This window comes from Seriola lalandi, unplaced genomic scaffold (assembly GCF_002814215.2).
Source record: "Seriola lalandi dorsalis isolate HSWRI2012SDOR001 ecotype SW California unplaced genomic scaffold, Sedor1 jcf7180002054949, whole genome shotgun sequence".
In the NCBI taxonomy this organism is placed as follows: domain Eukaryota; kingdom Metazoa; phylum Chordata; class Actinopteri; order Carangiformes; family Carangidae; genus Seriola; species Seriola lalandi.
In genome coordinates, this window is record NW_019525500.1 from 2007266 (window position 1) to 2027415 (window position 20150).

Genomic DNA, 20150 nt, shown 5'->3' on the forward strand with positions numbered 1-20150 from the left:
TAACCAGTTTACCCCGCGAAGTTTGTGCAAGTCCGTCATCCGCATTTTTTCTGGATGATATGCGCAGGAAAGTAGGGCGTTGTGGAGACTCCCTCATTCATTCGCAGGGGAAAGTCTCCGTTCTTAAAGACGTAGACGGGCGTAATGTGTCTATAAGAGAGCCGAAACAACAAAAAAAAAAAAAAAAAAGGGAAAAAAAGGAAAAACGCGTTTGTCTTGATCCGAGTCACAGAGCAGGATAGTCCCAATGTGTGCAGAGAGTAGGCTCTGCGTAAAGAACCGACGCCAGAGATAAGCTGAAATTTACATTGGCAAGACTAGTTTATAAGCCACTCAGGCTTTGGACCCGCCAGACCGCTCATGCGTGCAGCTGATTAGGATTTTAATTAGGAGGCAATTTACTTGGGTCACAAACAGGAAAAAAAACTAACATTTGTGTAGCCTATCCCAGAGGTTTTACAGTAGCAGCCCGTTTCTGAGGAAGACATGGCTAAGTTATTCCGAGCTGCTATCATGGGTCCACCAGGATCAGGGAAAGGAACGATATCCAAGAGGATTGCGCAAAGCTTTGGCCTGCAATATCTGTCCAGTGGCCACTATCTACGAGAGAGCATAGCGGCAAATACAGGTAGGATACGTGTGCCCATGTACAGTAACCCTAACCTCAGTACAGTGGTGTCATCAGGAAGAGCGAGTCTGCTGGGGAAAAAAAAAAAAAAAAGTTGGTCAAACGCGTCATTTTGTGTTGCGTACGTGAGTTTGACAGTTCCGATGTTTTCTTCCTCCTAGTATCACTAGAATTGTCGCAAACATGTAATTATAAGTCAAAAAGATAGAAAATTTGCAGAGGGACGCAAAGGGAGACTGGAGACAGTTTTTTCCTTGAAGCTCATTTGGCAGGAAACCTTCATCCTTCACCCATGAGCCAGAACACGAGCTAACTTCGTTTTTATTTCTCTGATGTCAGTCTGGTGGAGAGTTGACTTGTAAAAAGGTCCAACGCCAGTCAGTCTTTACACCCTGCCAAGGCTTTTGTTGCAATTAATATTATAATTTAATTTAAAAGTAATTTCTCCAAACGTAGTCCACACTTTAAAGCGTTGATTGTGTCTCTTTAAACTTCCTCAACAACTGGAATTCATTTAACTCCCAGCATGTGCCAAGCTCGTGTATACCGATAGTGAAATTGAGCTCAGTGCAGAGAGCCTAAGTACAAACATGTGTGCTTGGCAAAATGAAATGTTACAGTGAATTTGTAACTTGCTGGATAGTGTAACTAACTTTTCCCTTTTGAAATAAGTTTTTTAGGGTTCATAAACTAGTGAACTCAATAGGTGTGTTTGTTCACTGAATCCAGTGACCTGGTGTGAATGTTGATTTAATCAACCACAGCAGGCTCCAGAGTTTCCAGTGTAATTTTGAATGAATAAAATCACAGGCAGAGTTACAGTTTTATATCATTTTTATTTATTTTTTTATCGCATAACCAAGAATCAGGAAGCAGAGACTGATATGCATTGTCTATCTTTACCTGTCTGTTGTGTATCAGATGCAGGTGTGCTGGTGAGGACCTATGTAGAGAGAAGCATGCTGGTTCCTGACCATGTGATGACCAGGCTGATGCTGCCCAGATTGGAACAGCTGAGCAACCACAGCTGGCTGCTGGACGGTGAGTAAAAACAGTGTTTTTGTTTTTATTACACAATCATAGTGTATGGTCTTTACACTATGATAAACCAGGTTTACACACAGCAGACTCCACCCTTTGCCTTTGATTGTTGATTGAACTGCCTGCCACCCCTTAAATCTGATTGGCCACCTAAGGTGCCACCCCCCCAAAAAAAATCCAGGAACTGATGTTAGAGGCAGGGCCATCAGTCAAGCTTTTTTCTTTTTTTTTTTACACCACTGCATTTTCAGAAACATGGCCCCCAGAGTGCCTTATGCAGTGCCCCCTTTACTTGAGTCTGGAAAAATGTACTCTACATTATCCTACATCTGTGAGTAATTAGTGCTTTGAGGTACCGAATCCAGTTACCAGCAAGATTATACATGCTCCCAACTTACAGTAGTCATGGAGGATTTACTGTGCATCAGATTCAAATAAAAGGTCAAAGATATTCTTCCAAAGTAACAGTGTTTGACCTCTATTGCAAATTTCTCAGTTTATGATGTGTTCACATCCAGTGCCAAGTTTCACTCAGTAACCTTTGTCACACCATAAGTCAATTAAAGAACAGGTTTATTTATCTCTTCTTATGTCAGAAATCAATTACATATTACATGTCAATATATTGTCCATTTTTGTATATATATATAATACTTCATGTTTTTGCTATGCATATACAAAAGTACAAGCACGGGTTACAAATGGCCAAATTAATGGAGATCATTGTCTAGCCACAGTTAAATATTATCCACTATCTTCAAGAGAGATGACAAACAGAGATGAAACAAACTGGACAGTGTTAAACTGGTTTAAACCTTGAAACACGATCAGTGAACAAACAATTTAGCAAGAGAAGGGGCAACAGAAATCAAGGTTACTGACACACACACGCACACATACACACACACACACACACACACACACACACACACACACACACACACGCACACACGCATGTTCATCAGGTTTATCTCATGACTCTGAATGGTTGGGTTATTAGTGTCAGCAGATTGATTTACATGGTATTTTTCACCACGTTTTTGTGTTTTCCAATAAATGTATTACGTACTGGTACATTTTCATGCTCCAATCAACACAGACACATCTACAGTATATATATATATATATACAGCACTATATGGACATAATTGCCTGCTCTCAGTCTCTTTCCCTCCTATAAGCTTTAATTTGTGCATTCCTGTCACTCGTTTGTTGGTAACATGATGCACTGATGGTTAGAGGGATTTAACAGCTCTTTATTGACCAAACAAAGGAACAAACAGAGTGACTGCCAGATTCCACTGTAATGCATAAGGAGGCAATAAACTTCAAGAACAAGCCCAAATTCATGCATACAATACCAAACCATACTAAAAGCAAAAGAAGGTCTTGTGGTTTTAGAGAGACAATGGCCTTAACACTGGAAGACAGTACATGTATTCTCGCCATGTCAGCAAACGCCTGCCATGCTGAAGTGTCCTTGAGCAAGGCACTGTCCTGTAGGTCACCTTGACCTCAGATCCTGAGAGGGGAGCAAGAGGTAAAAGAGATTATTCACTGTAGACATTGTGGCAAAGTAATGGGACAATTATCCAATGATCCAATCACAAAATGCATTTCCTAACACAAGTGGAATAAAAGACAGCAGTTCTGGTTCTGGTTTTCTGTGTTTACTGCTGGTTTGGGCCACTGCCGTGACATTTCTTAGAGACATTCATAGTGCCTAGAGGAAGAATGTTACTGACCTTTCCTCTAAGACCACCATGAGTTAGAATTTTTTTTTTTTTTTTTTTGTGATAAATGGATTGCCATGAAATTTGGTTTAGATATTCATGTTCCCCAGAGGGGGATTTTTGCTGCCCTTGGTGATCACCTGACTTTTAATTTATCACTATGAGGTGAAAGATTTTTCACTTGTCATGTAAATATTTAAATTAAAAGATATTTGAGACATTCATGGTTCCCAGACATCCCATTCATGGTTCCTAGACAAAGCAATAACTTTGACGATGCTGACTTTTAATCTAGGGCTGTCATCAGGTCAAAGTTTCAGTTTTTCCAAAATATATATATTTATATATATTTATGATAAAGCAAAGCTAAAGACATTGCCATCAGGTTAAGCTGTATTTTGTGTCTAGTTGTAATTAGCAAACTTTAGCATGCTAACAAGCTAAACCAAGATAGTGATCACACCGGCTAAACATCAGCATGTTAGCATTGTTATTGTGAGTATGTTAGCATGCTGATGTTAGCCTTTAACTTCAAAGTACAGCCTCAGAGAGTTGCTAGAGTAATTGTAGCTTGTGTCTTGTTATTACTACTGGTGGTTCCTCCATGTCACGTAACTGAGACCATTGTATGTTTCAGTAAGTTCATGCACATGTGCATAATCTTGTTATAATGTCACGGCTCCAGACCATTTCACTGGAAACAGCTTAAGTCTAAATTTACTTGCTCTCAGCTGCTGATATTATCAAACATTTAAACGGGAAATGACTCTGTATGTATGAAACTGCATAATGGCCTTTTATTCATGTACAGAATGTTTTCACAATGATAATCAGAACTTAAAAAAGACAAAATGGAGCACAGTTTTGAATGGAGCTGACCGAAAATTAAAGGTCATATATCAATGTATTATCATTATCATCATTCTCATAAAATGCCTGTTTTATAAGACGATGGCTTGACACATTCACCCTCCTCCCTCTGCTCTCTGTCAAGGTTTCCCTCGGACGCTGGCGCAGGCCCAGGCCTTGAACAGTCTGTATCAGCTCGACTTGGTTATCAGCCTCAATATACCCTATGAGACTCTGAGAGAGAGACTGAGTGACCGCTGGATCCATCCAGCCAGCGGTAGAGTCTACAACATGGGCTTCAACCCGCCACGAGTACAGGTCCCAGACGTCTAGATGGATGTGACAGTGTAGTCACACTTCATTGATTTTCTTCAGGACATTTTGTCCTTTCAGTTTCTTCCCCCCACACAATCTGTTTCGGTGTGTTTTTGAACTGGTAGAGATTTAGTGTCTTGCTTCAGCAGGATAGAAGCTTCAAAATCAAAATGATGAGGGACAGCATCCATAGTCATTACCCCACCCTACTGCACAATGATACTCCTGCTGCTTGTTATTTCACTTTACAGAGTCGTTGTCATACTATTTTAATTAACTAGTTAACTAAAATCTATTCAATAACTTATATACAGCTAAAAACACATTTTCAAAGTGCTGCCACTAACTTTTAAGAAATTATTATGAAGTAACAGGCCTGTAAAAGTAAAGCATTACCATTAATTACAGTAGAAGCCAATTTGTGAAAATAAGCCTCAATAAGTTTTTTTTAAAGAGGACAGTGACAATTCTGGAGACAGAATTGTGGTTTCTTCTTTCCGTGACAGCAAATGCCCTCTGTTCACAGCACCACTTGTTTGCTACTTGACTTTGGGGGCAATTACCATTTGCTTCGGATCATGGTTTACACAGTTTCACCACAGGAAATTAGTCACAGTTTTTTTAAATTAAATATTATGCAGCAAAGAAAGACGGGAAAAGAGGAGTTGTATATTATTGTTTATTATTGTATTTTAGGTGGACATTAGCATTGTTGCATGAAGCTTTTTGTGAGCTTGAGATAAGAGGGACCTGGGAAGCTGTCATGAACTTTATATATTTATATAATATATGAGCTCCAAAAGGAAGATCCTGACATAATATGATGAGGACTGTAGATATGTGTGAGCTACTGTGTTGTATTGTAATCCCCTCTGCTCTCTTGACTTTACCTTTCTTGCATCGTTGCATGTGTGACCTTGTGTTGGCTTCCTCAGGGTAAGGATGACATCACCGGGGAGCCACTGATTCAGCATGATGATGACAAACCAGAAGCCCTGATGGCCAGACTGAGACACTACAAGGATGTGGCCAAGCCTGTCATAGACTTATACAAGTCAGTAAATACTCACCTTGCAGAGTGAGCAGTCTGCAAATATTTTTAGTGGTGATTTCCGCAAAATGCACCATATATTTTTAGATTTATTTCTAACAGGCAGTGCGTAGTGTCAGTTTTTGCTGATGACATATGAACTGAGATTCAATCTGCACTGAGGTAGACAAGGCTGGATGACATCAGATAGTTGATCTGATGTCAGCACCAGATTTGGACAAATAAGAGAAATGGGTGGAATAAGAAAAAAAAAACTATTTTTCAAAACTGTCCATTGTTAGTTCATCAATGCTAAACTGGTGAAGTGCTCCTTTAACATTTACAACTGTTATAACTGTAGCCACAACCTGCTTTTCTTCTTTTTTGTTGTTTCATCACTCAGGTCACAGGGAGTCCTGCACTCATTCTCTGGTACAGAGACGGACCGGATTTGGCCTTATATCAACTCTCTCCTCAGCACCAAGATGCACACGCAGCCATCAGACGCCTGCCAAACACAGACGCCCTGAAAGCACTCTGAAAGAAAAGACCACAGGGAGACATCAAGAGGCCGCCAGAGGAAGTGGGGTTATGTCTCTATGCGGCCTGGCCTCGGTGTCAGCTTTCAGGTTCTTCCTTAATGATGGAGTTCAGAGAAAAGGACCAGGGCACTGATTAGAACTGTAGTCAGCCAACATGTTTTGTGTCAATCATTAGTTGTTGGGTTTTTTTTCAAAGGAATGGTTGGATGCAAAAGAATTATGTTGTGTATTGTGCTGGGTTCCATATTATCATAGGGAAATATCAAGATTCATTGAGATCAAAACTGATCACTTTTTTAAATCATTCATTTTACAAAAGCAATAATGATCAAACAAAGCCTTTAACTGATGTTTTATTTTTAATTGTTGAACACTGAATATAAATCTCGATCAGACAAAGGTGGTGAAATCAAAGGCGAAATGTGGAGGAAAAAGTAAATACAGAATGCTGGATTTTTTTTTTTTTTTTTTTACATTAACTCTCCAATATTTTATTCATTAGCTCCAACAACAGAGAGGAAATGCTCAATAATATTAAACCTAAACAAAAACATTAAATATATGACACTAAACTATAAAATGATAAAGAAAAAAAGATTGTTGGTACAGTACAAGAATAAAACTAATGAAAGCAAATATGAAATATTATCTTTTCACATTTGATCAATTCCACTTTAAATAATATTTTTTATAGTGAAGCAAACAATATCACGTTGTTACCGCTGTGAATATACATATAATTTTGTGGAGTACAACTCCTTAAATTACTCCTCAGTGTGCAAACTGAAACTGGGGAGTTTTTGTTTTTACTGAGTACAATGCGCACAACAGAATCCTTTATATAAAGTTCAGTCTAACTATACAGTAGCTTGAAGTTACAGATTAATTGAGAGCGATGCTGACACTGTATCTAAAACCAAACTCTCTTTTCTCACTGAACTGAAACCTTTGCGAGACTGTGAGCTGTACATAATGCCTACAGGTCAGCTGTTACTTATGTAACTATTCGGCAAAATTAGCTTTTATTTTGATCAGCTCAGTGTTTCTTGATTATATCCATCAATTACATAAATAATTTAACAGCTATTCTTTACATTTGTGCTGGAATGCTGCAGAGTCATATGGAGTCATGTTTGGGCTGGTGCTGGACTGGTACACAAAGCACCCACTGTCACTCCACAGCACACTCTGTGGCTGGGATGAAGACCAATGCAGAGAATATAGTGCCTTCAATGTTGTTACATTCCTTTAAATATACTATAAGGTTGCTCTGAGATTTTGAGCTCCAGAATATCATGATATGTTTGTTAGACTGTAAAGTTTGTGCAGTGTTTGTCCAATTTAAAAAACACTGTTGGGTTAGGGAGTAATAGGTCACTTTTATCATTCTGACAGGGTCATTTCTGTAAAGCTCTTGTTTGTCAGATTGTTTTGTGTAAATCATTGTTTCAGGGTGGAAAACTGTTTCAGTCAGAGATGACGCACAAAATAGCACAAAATGTGAGTTTGCCTTTTACAGTAACACTAACAGGTGCAATAAAGACCAAGAGATATGTTTTAATTGTTTTTGTCCTGTCAGTTTTGAAACGTTCTACCCATAGATAGCAAGATACTAATGCAGTAATTGACCACAGGTAACACAGCACATACAAAACATATTTTCTGTCATTTGCTTTATGAGGTTAAAGATACCTTCTCTTAGCATTACATTTTTTAGAGGACGTCACCAAATTTGCAGTATCAAGTTTTTCTAATTATGATTTTTTTGTTTGTTTATTTTTCCTTGTCTGGGGTCAAAGGTCATGGGTGTTGTGTGTTGTTTACAGATTGTAAAGCCCTTTGAGATGATTTTGAGTTGACTTGACTATGATACTGTGGGATCAAGATCAAATAAGATAAAACATTCTTTCACTCATTGATATTTGTTGCTTGGGTGACAACTGGATAAGATGCCTATACTTACAAAATGTCAGCAACTTGCCTGTACTTGTCTCAGTGTCTTCAGCAGCAAATGTCTGTAGATGTTCATTTGATAAAGTAGGAAGTCGTCTGTAGAGAGCAGTTGATTTACACTTGGAGCTCAGTGTGCCCTCTCAGCCTGTTGAATAAATGGGTGTGGTGTAAACGTGTTGAGTTTTACATGACCACAGCCCAGTGCTTTCGTGCCACAGTGGATTTGATTTTTTTTTTTCTTTTATATTTTTATACCACATGTTACATTCCAAGAACAATAAACCTATTTAATCTTGCTGCTTTCTTTTTTCTTTGTATGTGACTAGTTGTTAAGCAACACACCTGCTGTACATGCACACACCTGTATTGTTAATCTACTGTGTTTTACAATCAGCTGATGTTTTGTCTGAGACACCTTCCACAAATCCATAATAGGCCACATTTCCACCCATCTAATCTGTAAAGAGATAACTGGTGTCTTTTTTTTTTTTTTTACTATTGAGTTTATTGTAATCCTTCAATCCATTTGCTGTTTACCACTGATATTAAATATTCAGTCCGTTTGTGGAAGGTGTTTTATATTTACAGATTACACATTTACACACTGATTGTCAATCTTTTATCACGAATAATATTGACACATATCTACCTGCATACTACCGGCTTTAGATTTCTTTCTTTCTGTCTTGCTTTCTTTCCAGCAAACATATAAAATAGTGGAAAACAACTTTGCTCCTCCCTTCTTTGCTCCTTGATCTTTCATATGCGAGAAAAACAGGAAGCAGCAGGACGTGCAAACTTGCACTTAACACAGAAGCCACAGTGGTGGTAGTGAAGACACACGCATGCACGTACATAGGAATACTGTCTGTATCTCCTCCTTTCTGCTCTAATCCTCTCAGCTCTGTAAATAAACCACCATGTGCATTAGAGCCCGAGTGGAAGTCCCGCTCCACTGTCACGGATCACAGCCTGATCAGTTGTGTTTACCTCTGACAGAAGGTGCAGCACTGTTCGTGCTTGCGTGAACCAAAATGAGGAACAGTATTCTCACCTGCATAACACGAGGGTTATTACCACAGTACGCCCAAAACCTCAAACACAACACAACGATTTTTTTTTTTTTTTTTTAAATCCCCTCTTGATCATTGTTGTTATGGGGACCTCTACTGTAGGAAAGTGGTGTTCTGCTCATGTGGCATCCAAAAATAGACCTACTTAATGCTGCTTTCAATCTCCATGATTTTTTTTTTTTTAATTATAGGTGCACATCACCAGTATTGTTTTCTCGATTACTGCAGATTTCCCATAGCAAATTCGCATGAGGACATCCATTCAGACCGTTTCTGAAGTCCACTCAGGGTTTTACCGGGCTGGTTCAGCTCAGGCAGGATGCGCTGAGCGGCGCAGTTTCTGCTCTACAGATCCACGAACATCCACACCCCCTCTGGCCTACTCGCTTAAGCCCATCCACGTCCTCTACAGATCTACCACTCGCCATCGCGGTACCTTGTTTGTAGCTCATATGCCAAAATGTGATTTTATGATGATGCCGTATAGTCTGTTGCCACCTCTGTAAATTTTCCAACAGGTGAACTGGGAACAACCGGGGGAATCCTTCTAACACAGCGTGTCTCGCGGGACGTTTTAACGCTTTGACCTTTGATTGGCAGCGAATGACAAATCAAAGGTCGGTGTCTGTGAGCGGAGCCGGGGTTCAAAGCGCATCTCCACCACGGCACAAGACGGCGCTCCCGGGAGAATGGTAGAAACCGCTCTGCAAGGTAAAGCATATATATATATTTTTTTTACTCATCTGATATGATTCAAGGGGCATGTTTTATAGGCTTTCTGGTACCTGAAACCAGCCTGAGTGGAAGGGAGCATCACGATCTGTGTGTGGATGTTACATAATATCAGGATACCTCTGGATATTCTGACCACTTCTCCCCCACAGTGCATCAGTGCTCGGTGGACAGGGACGTTATCACCGACATACTCTAGTTCCAGGAGGAAATGATCTGTTTCTTTGTTTTTGTCAATTATATTTGACACATTCATTTAAAATCACAAACTTGTCTCTATGCTCTATTTGGCCTTTATTTGACTAGAAGCGCACACGAGCATCATAAATGACATCATTTGGGTTATTTTTGTCAGGGGTGTCGATTTATTTTTCCTTTTTTTCCTTATTTTAAATATGATAAACCCTAAGTCATCGTTTCTGCATGAGGATCACTGTCACTGTTACTTTTATCCTAATGATAAATGACATGAACGAGTGGGAAGGCTGGATTTTTCTGTCAGCTGATGATTTCGGCGACGGCATCCCAGGACACCTTTAAAGGCGCATGACAGCTCTGTCCGCAGATCAGTTTTATGATCTCAACACACCAGATTGTTTAGAGACACTAGTACAGACAAAACCTCAGTTATGTCTCTTCTATTTTCATCATCATCATCATCATCAGTATTATCAGAAATGACCATCTCCATCTTCTAGGGCTGCATGGCTCTAGTCTATATGTTGAGAGGACAGCTCCTCTCTTGTGTCGTCCAATAGCGCTCAGTCACGTCACCACCATCGTCAGGCACATCACGTGAGCAGCTTAACACAGCTTGGTGTGGTTTCATGTTCCCATCATGAGCCACTGAGTCAGCTTTTGCTCCAGGGGGTATTGTTCATCCGTGAGGGTGAAGTGGGTTAAAACAGGCAAATAAGATAGACACCCAAGTCAAAGCAAGTGATTTTTACTGTTGGTGTAGAAAGTAGTATTCATATTGGTTTATGGTGCAATAAAAACAGCAGGTGTAGCTACAAGGGGTTTAGGAGACTTTTCTATGGTTAAGGACAATGACTTATAGTAAACAGGTTGGAAATCAGTGTCATGTTCAGCAGCATTGAGCAGTGTATATGCTGTTTCAGGTTTTACTATATCAAGCACAAGAATCCTTGGATTACAGGATCTAACGTCTCACAGACTCCATATCACAGATTGAAGTGCTCTGTCTGTCTTGTTAAGTGAGTCCTGCAGCTGATCCAGCAGATTCCTGGATTCTGCTTTAACTGTTATGGGGATAATCATTAATCCTCAATACATCCTTGAGGATGATGGTAAAAACTGGTGATAACAGTGATACAGCTTTCTTTTAAGCTACAGGGCTGTGGTCAGTATCACATTACAGCAATGTCATAAAACAGTTAAAATGACATTGAGCGCTGCATTTAAAGGTTTTTTTTAGGGATGCTTAAAAGAGAGATGCAAATGAAAGTCATGATAAGGTCTCCTCCGCTGTAATGCCAAACCCTCAATAAGCCTATAGAATATCCAGTGTGTATGTGAGGCGGGTTTGTCAACAGGTCTTTGTTTTTGTATGTAAGAGCAGCTATAGGAAATCTGTCTTACAGTGTCACTGATGGCAGTGCAAGTCACAAAGGCAAGTGCGACATGGGCATTTTCTTATTGTTGAGAGCCAGTTGCCCATTATGCTATAGTTGCCCCACATCCATTAGAGTTAAACTAGGATCTGTAACCCTGAGCAGAAAACTGTTATACTTTTAGGGCTGCAACTAACGATTATTTTCATTACTGATTAATTTATTAATGATTGATTATGATTATTTTATCAGTTAACCAATTGGCCTATAATTTCCCCGGAGCCAAAGGGGCCATATTTAAATAGTTAGTTTGGTCTGACCAACAGGATGTTAACTCTGCTATTAGATGAATATGCGTATTAGTATATGACAAATAAAAGCATCAAATCGTCTGTTTTGAAAAGTTGATACCAGTGAATGTTTAGTGTTATTGCTTGAAAAATGACTGAAGCAGTTAATTGATCAACAAAACTTAGCAATTAATATGCTAATCATTTCAGCTCTATTTGCTGTCTGATTGGGTTTTGGCTTGACAGGTTTTCGTATTTATAAGCTAACCATTAAATTACATAACCTCATTGAGATTCGGATCTCTTTTGCAAATGAGACCTGAGAGAAAGAAAAACAAACATAACCAGACTTCACATCCAAAATCCTTGATCTTGCTGTGATGTGGCAGAGATTTTGATGCCCTGCTGTATCATAAACATGCACAGTCATGAGGACATCAAGGGGTAAACATTAGTAGGCACGGTTAGAAACAAGACAGGAAGCGCCATTGCAACAATGGAGCGGCAGTACGTTGCGTCCGGTTATGGCGGGTCCATCATTCCTTCCTTCTGGACATTCAGTTCCTGCTGTGCTTTGAGCTCCCGTCTGCTCTCCCAAAAACAGTTTCCCAGGCTCATGTCCACTTTTCAGAACCATGCAGGGTTTCCGTTGCCAGGGGACAAGGCAAAGGAAGGAAGCATGCCATCAGTGGTCAGTGTTTTGTCCTGCTTGGCCCCTGGGTAATAACACAAAAAACTGGAGCTAAAAATGTCAAATTTGGAGGTGAAATTTCAAATGTGTTAGATTTTAATGTTATTACAAGGAGCCTGTTAACATCCAAGGCTGCTATTAGTCGAGACGTGAGTGAGAAAATTCCCTGTGATGAAGAGTGAGTTTCCTTTTTCTGACAAAGCATGGTGCTGTTGTCTTGCAATGTTGACTTCAATGCTCCTCTTATTTTAATCTTATATTAAGTTAAGGCTAGTTGTCCTCATTCATTTTCGGTGCAGGTCTCAAATGAGAAATTTGCTCCATTATAGGCCTACACTCATAATTTGCTCCTTATTTATACCCAAGAAAGCAGGTCAGACTGCAGCACTATAGCAGGAGGGGCTTTTTAAATGAACTCAGGGGATCCCTGCGTTTATATGCACTGTTCTCCATGGGACTTATGTTTTTTAAATAGATGGCACTGAAAGTTTCATGCTTCTTAACATACTTTATCTTCTGTGCCTCTTGACCATGTACACTCATTGATGGACATCCTCCATCACAATACGACCATAATTAATCCGTCTTGCTTTAAAACGCAGCAGTTTTTTATTGACTTAAAGATGTAATGATTTGGTCAGTTGACAGCTACTTTTATAAATCAGTTGATTCACTTTTAAAGCAAACTTGCCAAAAGATTTGCGGGTACCACTGAGTAGTTTCTACAATTTGTCTAATGTCAAATATTATTATGAACATCTTTAGGTTTTTCATATATTAGTTGGACTCTGGGGCATTGTGATGGTCATTCTTCACAATTTTCTGACATTTTAGACAAAACGATTAATCAAGAAAATGTTCAGCAGATCAAAAGATAAAGAAAATAATTATTATAGCCTACAAAATTCCTCAAATGTTGTAATGAATTAAGGCGATATTCAGTGAAAACATCTAATAAAATGCAGGTTGGAACATTTGCCATCCACCCAAAATAAGAACTGTGACATTGTTCACAAAACTAGGATCCTACTCATTTTACATAGGTACATTTGAGCAAATGTAATAACATAACGTGAGAATCTTAGCTTCACAACTACAGACAAATATAAGTTTTCTTAATACTATTTTTTAGGGCCAAAATGTAGGCTAAATGTGTCTGTGGCAAGGCATTTTTACCTTAGTATCACGTATATTCCCATAATTTACTGAATTGTAGTTTATATTTTAATTATAGTGAGTTTTCTATGACACTTTTTGACTTAATTATATCCTGTAATATCTCTATAGCATCTTGTTTATTGCAGTTTTTTTTTTTTTTTTTTACGTGAAAACATCCTGTTTTTGATCCACTTTAGTAAAAACAGGCTTATTTATAGGCATTACTACTTATTAGAGTATGTGAATAATAGATGCAGCAATAACATTAGAGGACTGTGTGTTGGGGTGGATTTTCCTTTTACTCAGTCGGGGACTACAGCGACAGCAGCAGCAGAAGCAGCAGCAGCGTCGTAGTAAAATGCGGAGCTGAGGAAAAGAGGAGGTGATAGAAAGAGAGAGAGAGAGGGAGACAGAGAGAGAGAGAGAGAGAGAGAGACCACCCAGAATATTTGTTTCCACAGAGAACAGAGGAGACCGGTCGTCCTCTTCTCCTCGGACATGTGGTGCACTCAGCAGCCGTAGCAGTAGTAGCAACACGGGCAGTAGCAGCGGCGGCTGTGGTGGTGGTGGTGGTGGCGGTGACGGCGCCCTCGGTGCAGCTCCCACGTCTTTATTGGGGCTTCTTTTGTCTTTAATTCCTCTTTTTGTGGCCTTCGGTAATGAGCTTGCTGGGGGCCTACAAGAAAAAGACCAGTTACGATGGCTATGAATCTTTGCAGTTGGTCGATAGCGGCGGGGATAGCTTCAGTATCGGCAGAGGTAGCAGCGGCGGCGGCGGCAGCAGCGCACTCGGAGGCTCCATTGCGGCCACCCTTGGACCGAAGGCAGCCCCGCTGCGAGAGGAGGACTGCAGCACCATGGACAGCTCAGGTAAGAGACTTCACCGCCACCGGGAACACTGACGTGGGGGAGTGCTTGAGTAAGATGTGATGACTCTAGGCTGCACACTATTAACGCGGCCTATAGCCTAAGAGGTAGCAGTGGTCAGCACAATGGCTAACAATACTGAAAGTATGCAATGACGCTATGCACCTACTGGAATCCCCTCCAGAGCTCCATGTGGTTCCCAGACCCCACCTAAATGGGAACACTGGGTTATTGCATGCAGAATAAATGAAGATGTGTCCCAATGACTTTGGTTTTGTGCGAAATTGTTGTTCTTACATGAGGTGCTAACCAGTCATTCATGCATAAAGTGTCCAAAAGTCTTTGTAGAAATTCATTTTGCAGATATTTTGAATGTATATGATATTTTAGATAATGTGCACAGACACAGTAGCATATACACAAACTCATTGTTCAGCCAATGTTGAGAGATATCTACTATATTAACCACACTGATAGCCCATTAACTTTTTCATATCAGTTTTGAATATGAAGTGGCCTCATATCACCAACTGTACTGGCAATCTCACATGTGAACAGTTAATAGAATAAATCCTGCTTTGGTTTTAAGGAACAAAATATTCTCAGTCTAGAAGTAAACTGTCCATGAATGATGGATTATCAACCTAATGTAATCAATTAAAACTAAAAACCATGATATTTACTGATGCTACAGTGCATCTGCATGCTTTATTGAATTCAGTCACAATAACTATGAGTGAGCCTTGTGCCTGTCTCTGCCCTGTGTTCACCTCACTGCAGTGCTCTGTGGAGTCAGCCAGCCTCCAGGGATGAACATTTCTGTGAAACAAAAGAAGCTGGATGGTGGTGGGTGGGAGGGTCAATGAGGGAAGGGGATTGGGGTTGGGGAAGGGTGGTGGAGAAGGGGGGGGGGGGCTCCAGTGTCAGATGTCTGTCTGGCCTGCCAGGTTGGTCTTTTGATGTACATGTGTGCCTTTCTCTGTCCCATTCACAAAAACCAGCATTTGAGGGGGAAAGGTTGGCACTCTAGGAGGAGGGAGACACATTCAAACAAACCATTGATCTTTCTGGCAAAGCCTAGAGCTCTCCGTGCTGCTAATGTAGTGCTCTCTCTTACTGTGAGTGGCTGGGCTCTCTGCGGCTGTATTACCTGATAGAGTCTGTATCAGAGCCTCCCCTGGTGTGTGTATCAGCAGAGTTTGTCACTGTAGCTGGCTCACCAGCTTGCACACTCCCACATCCATCTGGTAACTGACACAGAGACATGTAGACCAGTTAACAGACCAACAGGGAAGCAAGCAGGCAGATTCATACAGACATGCAGAGACAGATTCAAGATAAAATAGAGACAGACAAAAGATATAATGTACAGGAGCAAAGGTATGGTTGAGCCACACCGTGGATGTAATTCTTTTATATCGTATTCAGGATGGGAAACAACACAAGGAAGACAGAAAATGAGATAGACACAGTTTGGATGATAAAAAAAACAAAAAAACAATGAAATTAATCTTTGATATTGTTTGGAGATGATCAAAAAGAGGTCAGTTATTAGAGAATTTTCACATTTATTATTTTGGCAATGGGACTCAAAGAAACAATTGCTTTTCCATAGCCTAATGATAGAGAGTTAGAAGTCAGTGATTTCATATTTTTACTGTTATTTGTCCCCAAACAAGTCTGAATAGACCAGTGGTCCCCCGCATCGGGGTTGGGACTCCTCCAAGGGTTTATGAGATGAATCTAAGGGGAAAAAGCTGATTAATGGGCGGAACAATACTGTTTTGCTACTCAAATTAGATACTTTATACTTTATACTTTTTTTTTATTATTATTGTGACTTATTGATTTATAAGTTTTACCTCTTTGCATCTTTGACAGTTAACTATTGAAAAAAAAAGAAAACTCTTTAGTTGCTCACAACCCATAGACATACTCAACCCGTGAGGAGTTGCAAGCAGACACGGCTTCATTTTTACCAGTCAAAAATGTGGGGAACTACAGGTATAGACAGTAACCATTTCCTAGAAGTGATGTGGTGTTAACTAGATATGGTGTTAGCTACATCTGCAACTGAACCATCCAAAGAGAAGCAGAAATCAGGATTCATAACCCATTATTTCTGCATCTCAGTATCTCAGTATTTCTTGTCAATGCTGAGGAATATTATTTTACATACACCTGTAAATAAGGAAAGCATTTCCCCTCTCAGTGGCCTTGTTTGTGTGCTGACTGATAATACAACCAGACCTTTTGCATTGAAGGCATTTTTACGTGTCACAAAAGCACTGGTGTAAATAATAAAAAATAAATTGCAGCTGAATTACATTTTGTAACATTTACTTCAGTTTCAGGGTCCTGGTATTGTGCGTGCTGGCTCCCTGTCACACTACCCTGGCTCACTGGGACACATGACTTGAAACATGAAAGTTTATGATGGATTCAATGTGTTATACAGGCCATGACATGACCTGACTGCAGTGTTTCATGTGTTAAATAATTCATTTGTTGCTAAAGTTCATCAATGCAGATTTATCCAACCTCTTACATTTGATGGTAAAAACTGAAAAACAATTATGTAATCAACGAGAGTGAAGGAATTTCTGAGCTTACTGGGACACTGCATATTTAGGACAGTGTACTTGTATCAAGGAGAGCTAATATATTGATAGGATTGGAATCATAGGTTGATTCTGTTTGTCAAATTATAATGTTTAGGTTGCACAATCTACTTACAACCAAATAGAATATCCAAAAAATAAGACACATAAGCAATGTAAGTTCCTAGTCGAATCCAGATATCTGTCTGGTTCTCCATATTTTAAAACTAAGCCAGGCAATTTGAAATCAATGTGAGGTAGTTTCACGATTAGAAAAGAGCAATTTCAGATTTTGTATACAAAACTTTGTTTGACTATTTAATTGTCAGCTTGCACATACAGTTTCTCACAGCTTTTATGTGTCATACTTTTACCAGCCTGTAATAGTTTTCCTGCAACTCAAAGCAGTGTAATACTCCTCTGGTTAAGCTGTATAGTAGAGGATTAATCATACACTCCTCATCAGCAGCATCTATAATTAAGCAGATTAGAGTCTGGGTTGATGCTGCAGTCATTCAGGTCCTGGGCACAACAAGGCCGGGCCCGGTGTAGTGGCAGCGTGATCGAGTGTAGTGCGGCGTGTTTGCCTGTCAAGCTTTATTGTTGTGCATATGTGTCTATCTGTGTCATTCATACCAAGCCGGATATTGAGAGCGAAAGGTTCGGGGCTGTAGGAGGAGGGCGACATACTCAGACAGCCCACTGATCCCTCTGGACATAACTAGAACTGTCTTTCTCCTTTCTTTGCCTCTCTCTCTCCCTCTGTTTCTATTGGTCGACTAAGTGAGAGCGAGAGGAGGCGGGTGAAGAGGGGTGAGCTATTGGCCTGGCCCTGTTTTTGTGGAACAGCTCTCTCTGTTTTTGAGATTCCTTTGAAAAATATTTGTTCCTTCATCATCACTGCTGCCTCTCTACCTGTGCAGGTATCCAACATGATTGACAGATCCAGGCTGAGCTTCGCTTAGCTCTTGATTTCAAGGCAGAGCAGGATCCAGGTTTTCCTAATACATCCTGTCATGCTCACTGACTGGGAAATCTGCATAGTAAGGAGATTTAAAATAGACCAGAACCTACTGGTGAAATTACAGTGTTGCCCGAAGACAGCATCTATTCCCCACCACAGACATTCTCAGTAGGGCTACTATAGTAAAGGAACAGTTCTACATTTGAGGAAATGTGCTCACCTGCTGAGAGCTACATGAGAACATTGATACCTCTTTCTTGTCTGTACATTAAATATGAAGCTCCCAGCAGCAGCAGCAGCAGCAACGAGTGAAAGTATTTCCCAAACTATTCCTTTAAATAAATGTTGAATTATAAGTATGTGGCAGAAACCCAGGATGCAATAAACAAATAAAATGACTTAGATTTCATTCATCCAGCTCCAGGGTTAACAGGGTTATTTTTTTAATTTGTTGTTAAAAAAACATGGAGCATGGTTTTCTGAGGGGAATTTAGCCTTTGCTGCATGTTGTCTTCTCCCTTTTTCACTCACCAAGTGTTGACACTCTCTGCTGCACAGATAAATAAAGATGAAATGCCTAAAGGACACACAAATTTTTCACCTCAAAAAGCTACAGTACATCTGTGCAGTGCAGTTTCACAAGATGTAAAGAAAAAAAAAAAAAGAGGCCTGCGGTCCGCTAAAGGTTGGAAGGTTTAAAGGGTCAGATGTGAAAATGTCAGCGGTGCAGTTTGCTTTAATTCTTTCTTAGTCCTTCTATATAGTGACGCCTTATTGGTGTTGTCATGTAAAACCCTGTAACCTTAGTTTTGGTGGTTTTCAGCTATTCATTTCACAGTGAATGAATGACCTTAGGCTAGTGAAGCCCTTTCAGATCTAAATAAATAAACCAAAAATGCACAATTTTCTTAAACTAATACCTGCTTATAAATAATAATCAATTAAACTTGGCTATTTGTAAGTTTTGCTATTGCTACATAGCTAACGTTAGTATTAACAACCATTTAGCTACTTACTAGAGTAGAAAGAATGTTTGGAGTTCAGCTTCAAACTTCATTCCTTCACCAAGAGCTGTCTCCAGCTGTGCAAAGCAACACCAATGTTAACTCTTCTTCTACTGAAGTTAGCATGCTAACCAACTAGCCCTGGCCCGTCTCATCACTTTCCTATAGCGACTCACTGTAGCCTCCGATCTGCCCTGAAGATGTAGCGCTGCTGAGAGGGCATATTATAACCTCTTGTATTATAAAAACAGCAATAGCTGAAGCTCTTCTCAAGCGAAAATCACCAGCACCAACTTCCAGCAAATACCACGTTAGTCGGAAGAGAAACTTTACAACTAGCACCTTTAAAGGGAAAGCTTTTCCATTGTACTTGTTGGGACAAGAGACAGGAACAGTCAAAATTGTATCCGCAGTGGCTGAGATATCCTGATTTTTAACCTGCTGTATAGTGTTACTAAAGCCACAAAAACACTGGATCCTATGGTTCCCATGATGCAAAGCCTCAATAGCATCTTCCATTAGGCCTTCGCATGTCTGGTACATAACCATATCTTTAAAACTTCACATCCCAAGTTCCCAACACATATTTTCTGTTGAAACTTTTTTTTAATGCAGTGTGTGTTCAGTAAAAATATTCTCTGCAATGTAGTTGGCTCAACCTGATTTAACACTGGTAATCTTGACTGCCACAGGCAAAGTTCCAGTGGAGTTTTGAAAATGTCTGTGGATCATATGCTGTTCAGCATGAGCTCAACAAGCAGGAGCTTTATTCCTCAGTAGAAAAATAAATCGCTGTCGCACACATCAGGCCTGTGCAGTCAGAGATGAAAAGTCTAAATTTGGAACTTAGTGAAGAATCATCTCAAATATAACACATGGCGAAGGAGGACAGGAAGAAGTGAGCAAGACAGGGAAAGAGAGAGGGGAAGAGGGATCAAGAACTGACAAGTACAGCTTGTGATGGAGTGAGGAGAGAAAGAAAAAGAGATACAACGAGTGAAAGCACTTGCTCTCTGAATATACGCAAAACTTTATCTCAATAGCCAGCAGCTCTGTCTAGACAGATTTCTTCTGAGACAGTGTGTGTAATGTCTTTGTAAGTATGT

The 20150-nt window shown here is 39.9% G+C and overlaps 2 protein-coding genes across 4 annotated transcripts in view; both read left to right on the forward strand.

The window, feature by feature from the left end:
- Window positions 1-56: 56 nt before the first annotated feature.
- ak4 (adenylate kinase 4) lies at window positions 57-8387 on the forward strand. The gene is made up of 5 exons (XM_023394498.2): window positions 57-628; window positions 1550-1669; window positions 4397-4569; window positions 5502-5620; window positions 6000-8387. Exons 1-5 carry the CDS (start codon window positions 487-489, stop codon window positions 6124-6126), a joined length of 681 nt encoding a protein of 226 aa, XP_023250266.1. The 5' UTR covers window positions 57-486; the 3' UTR covers window positions 6127-8387.
- Window positions 8388-9304: 917 nt separating this feature from the next.
- dnajc6 (DnaJ (Hsp40) homolog, subfamily C, member 6) overlaps window positions 9305-20150 on the forward strand; it is a 39091-nt gene continuing 28245 nt past the window's right edge. For 2 of the 3 annotated variants that reach the window (XM_023394599.2, XM_023394600.2), the window contains exon 1: window positions 13892-14479. In XM_023394599.2, the coding sequence (XP_023250367.1) occupies window positions 14269-14479 (211 nt within the window). In that variant the 5' untranslated portion in view covers window positions 13892-14268. Of the gene's footprint in view, window positions 9876-13891; window positions 14480-20150 lie in introns of those variants that run through there. The other variant, XM_087170502.1, reaches the window with a different exon arrangement.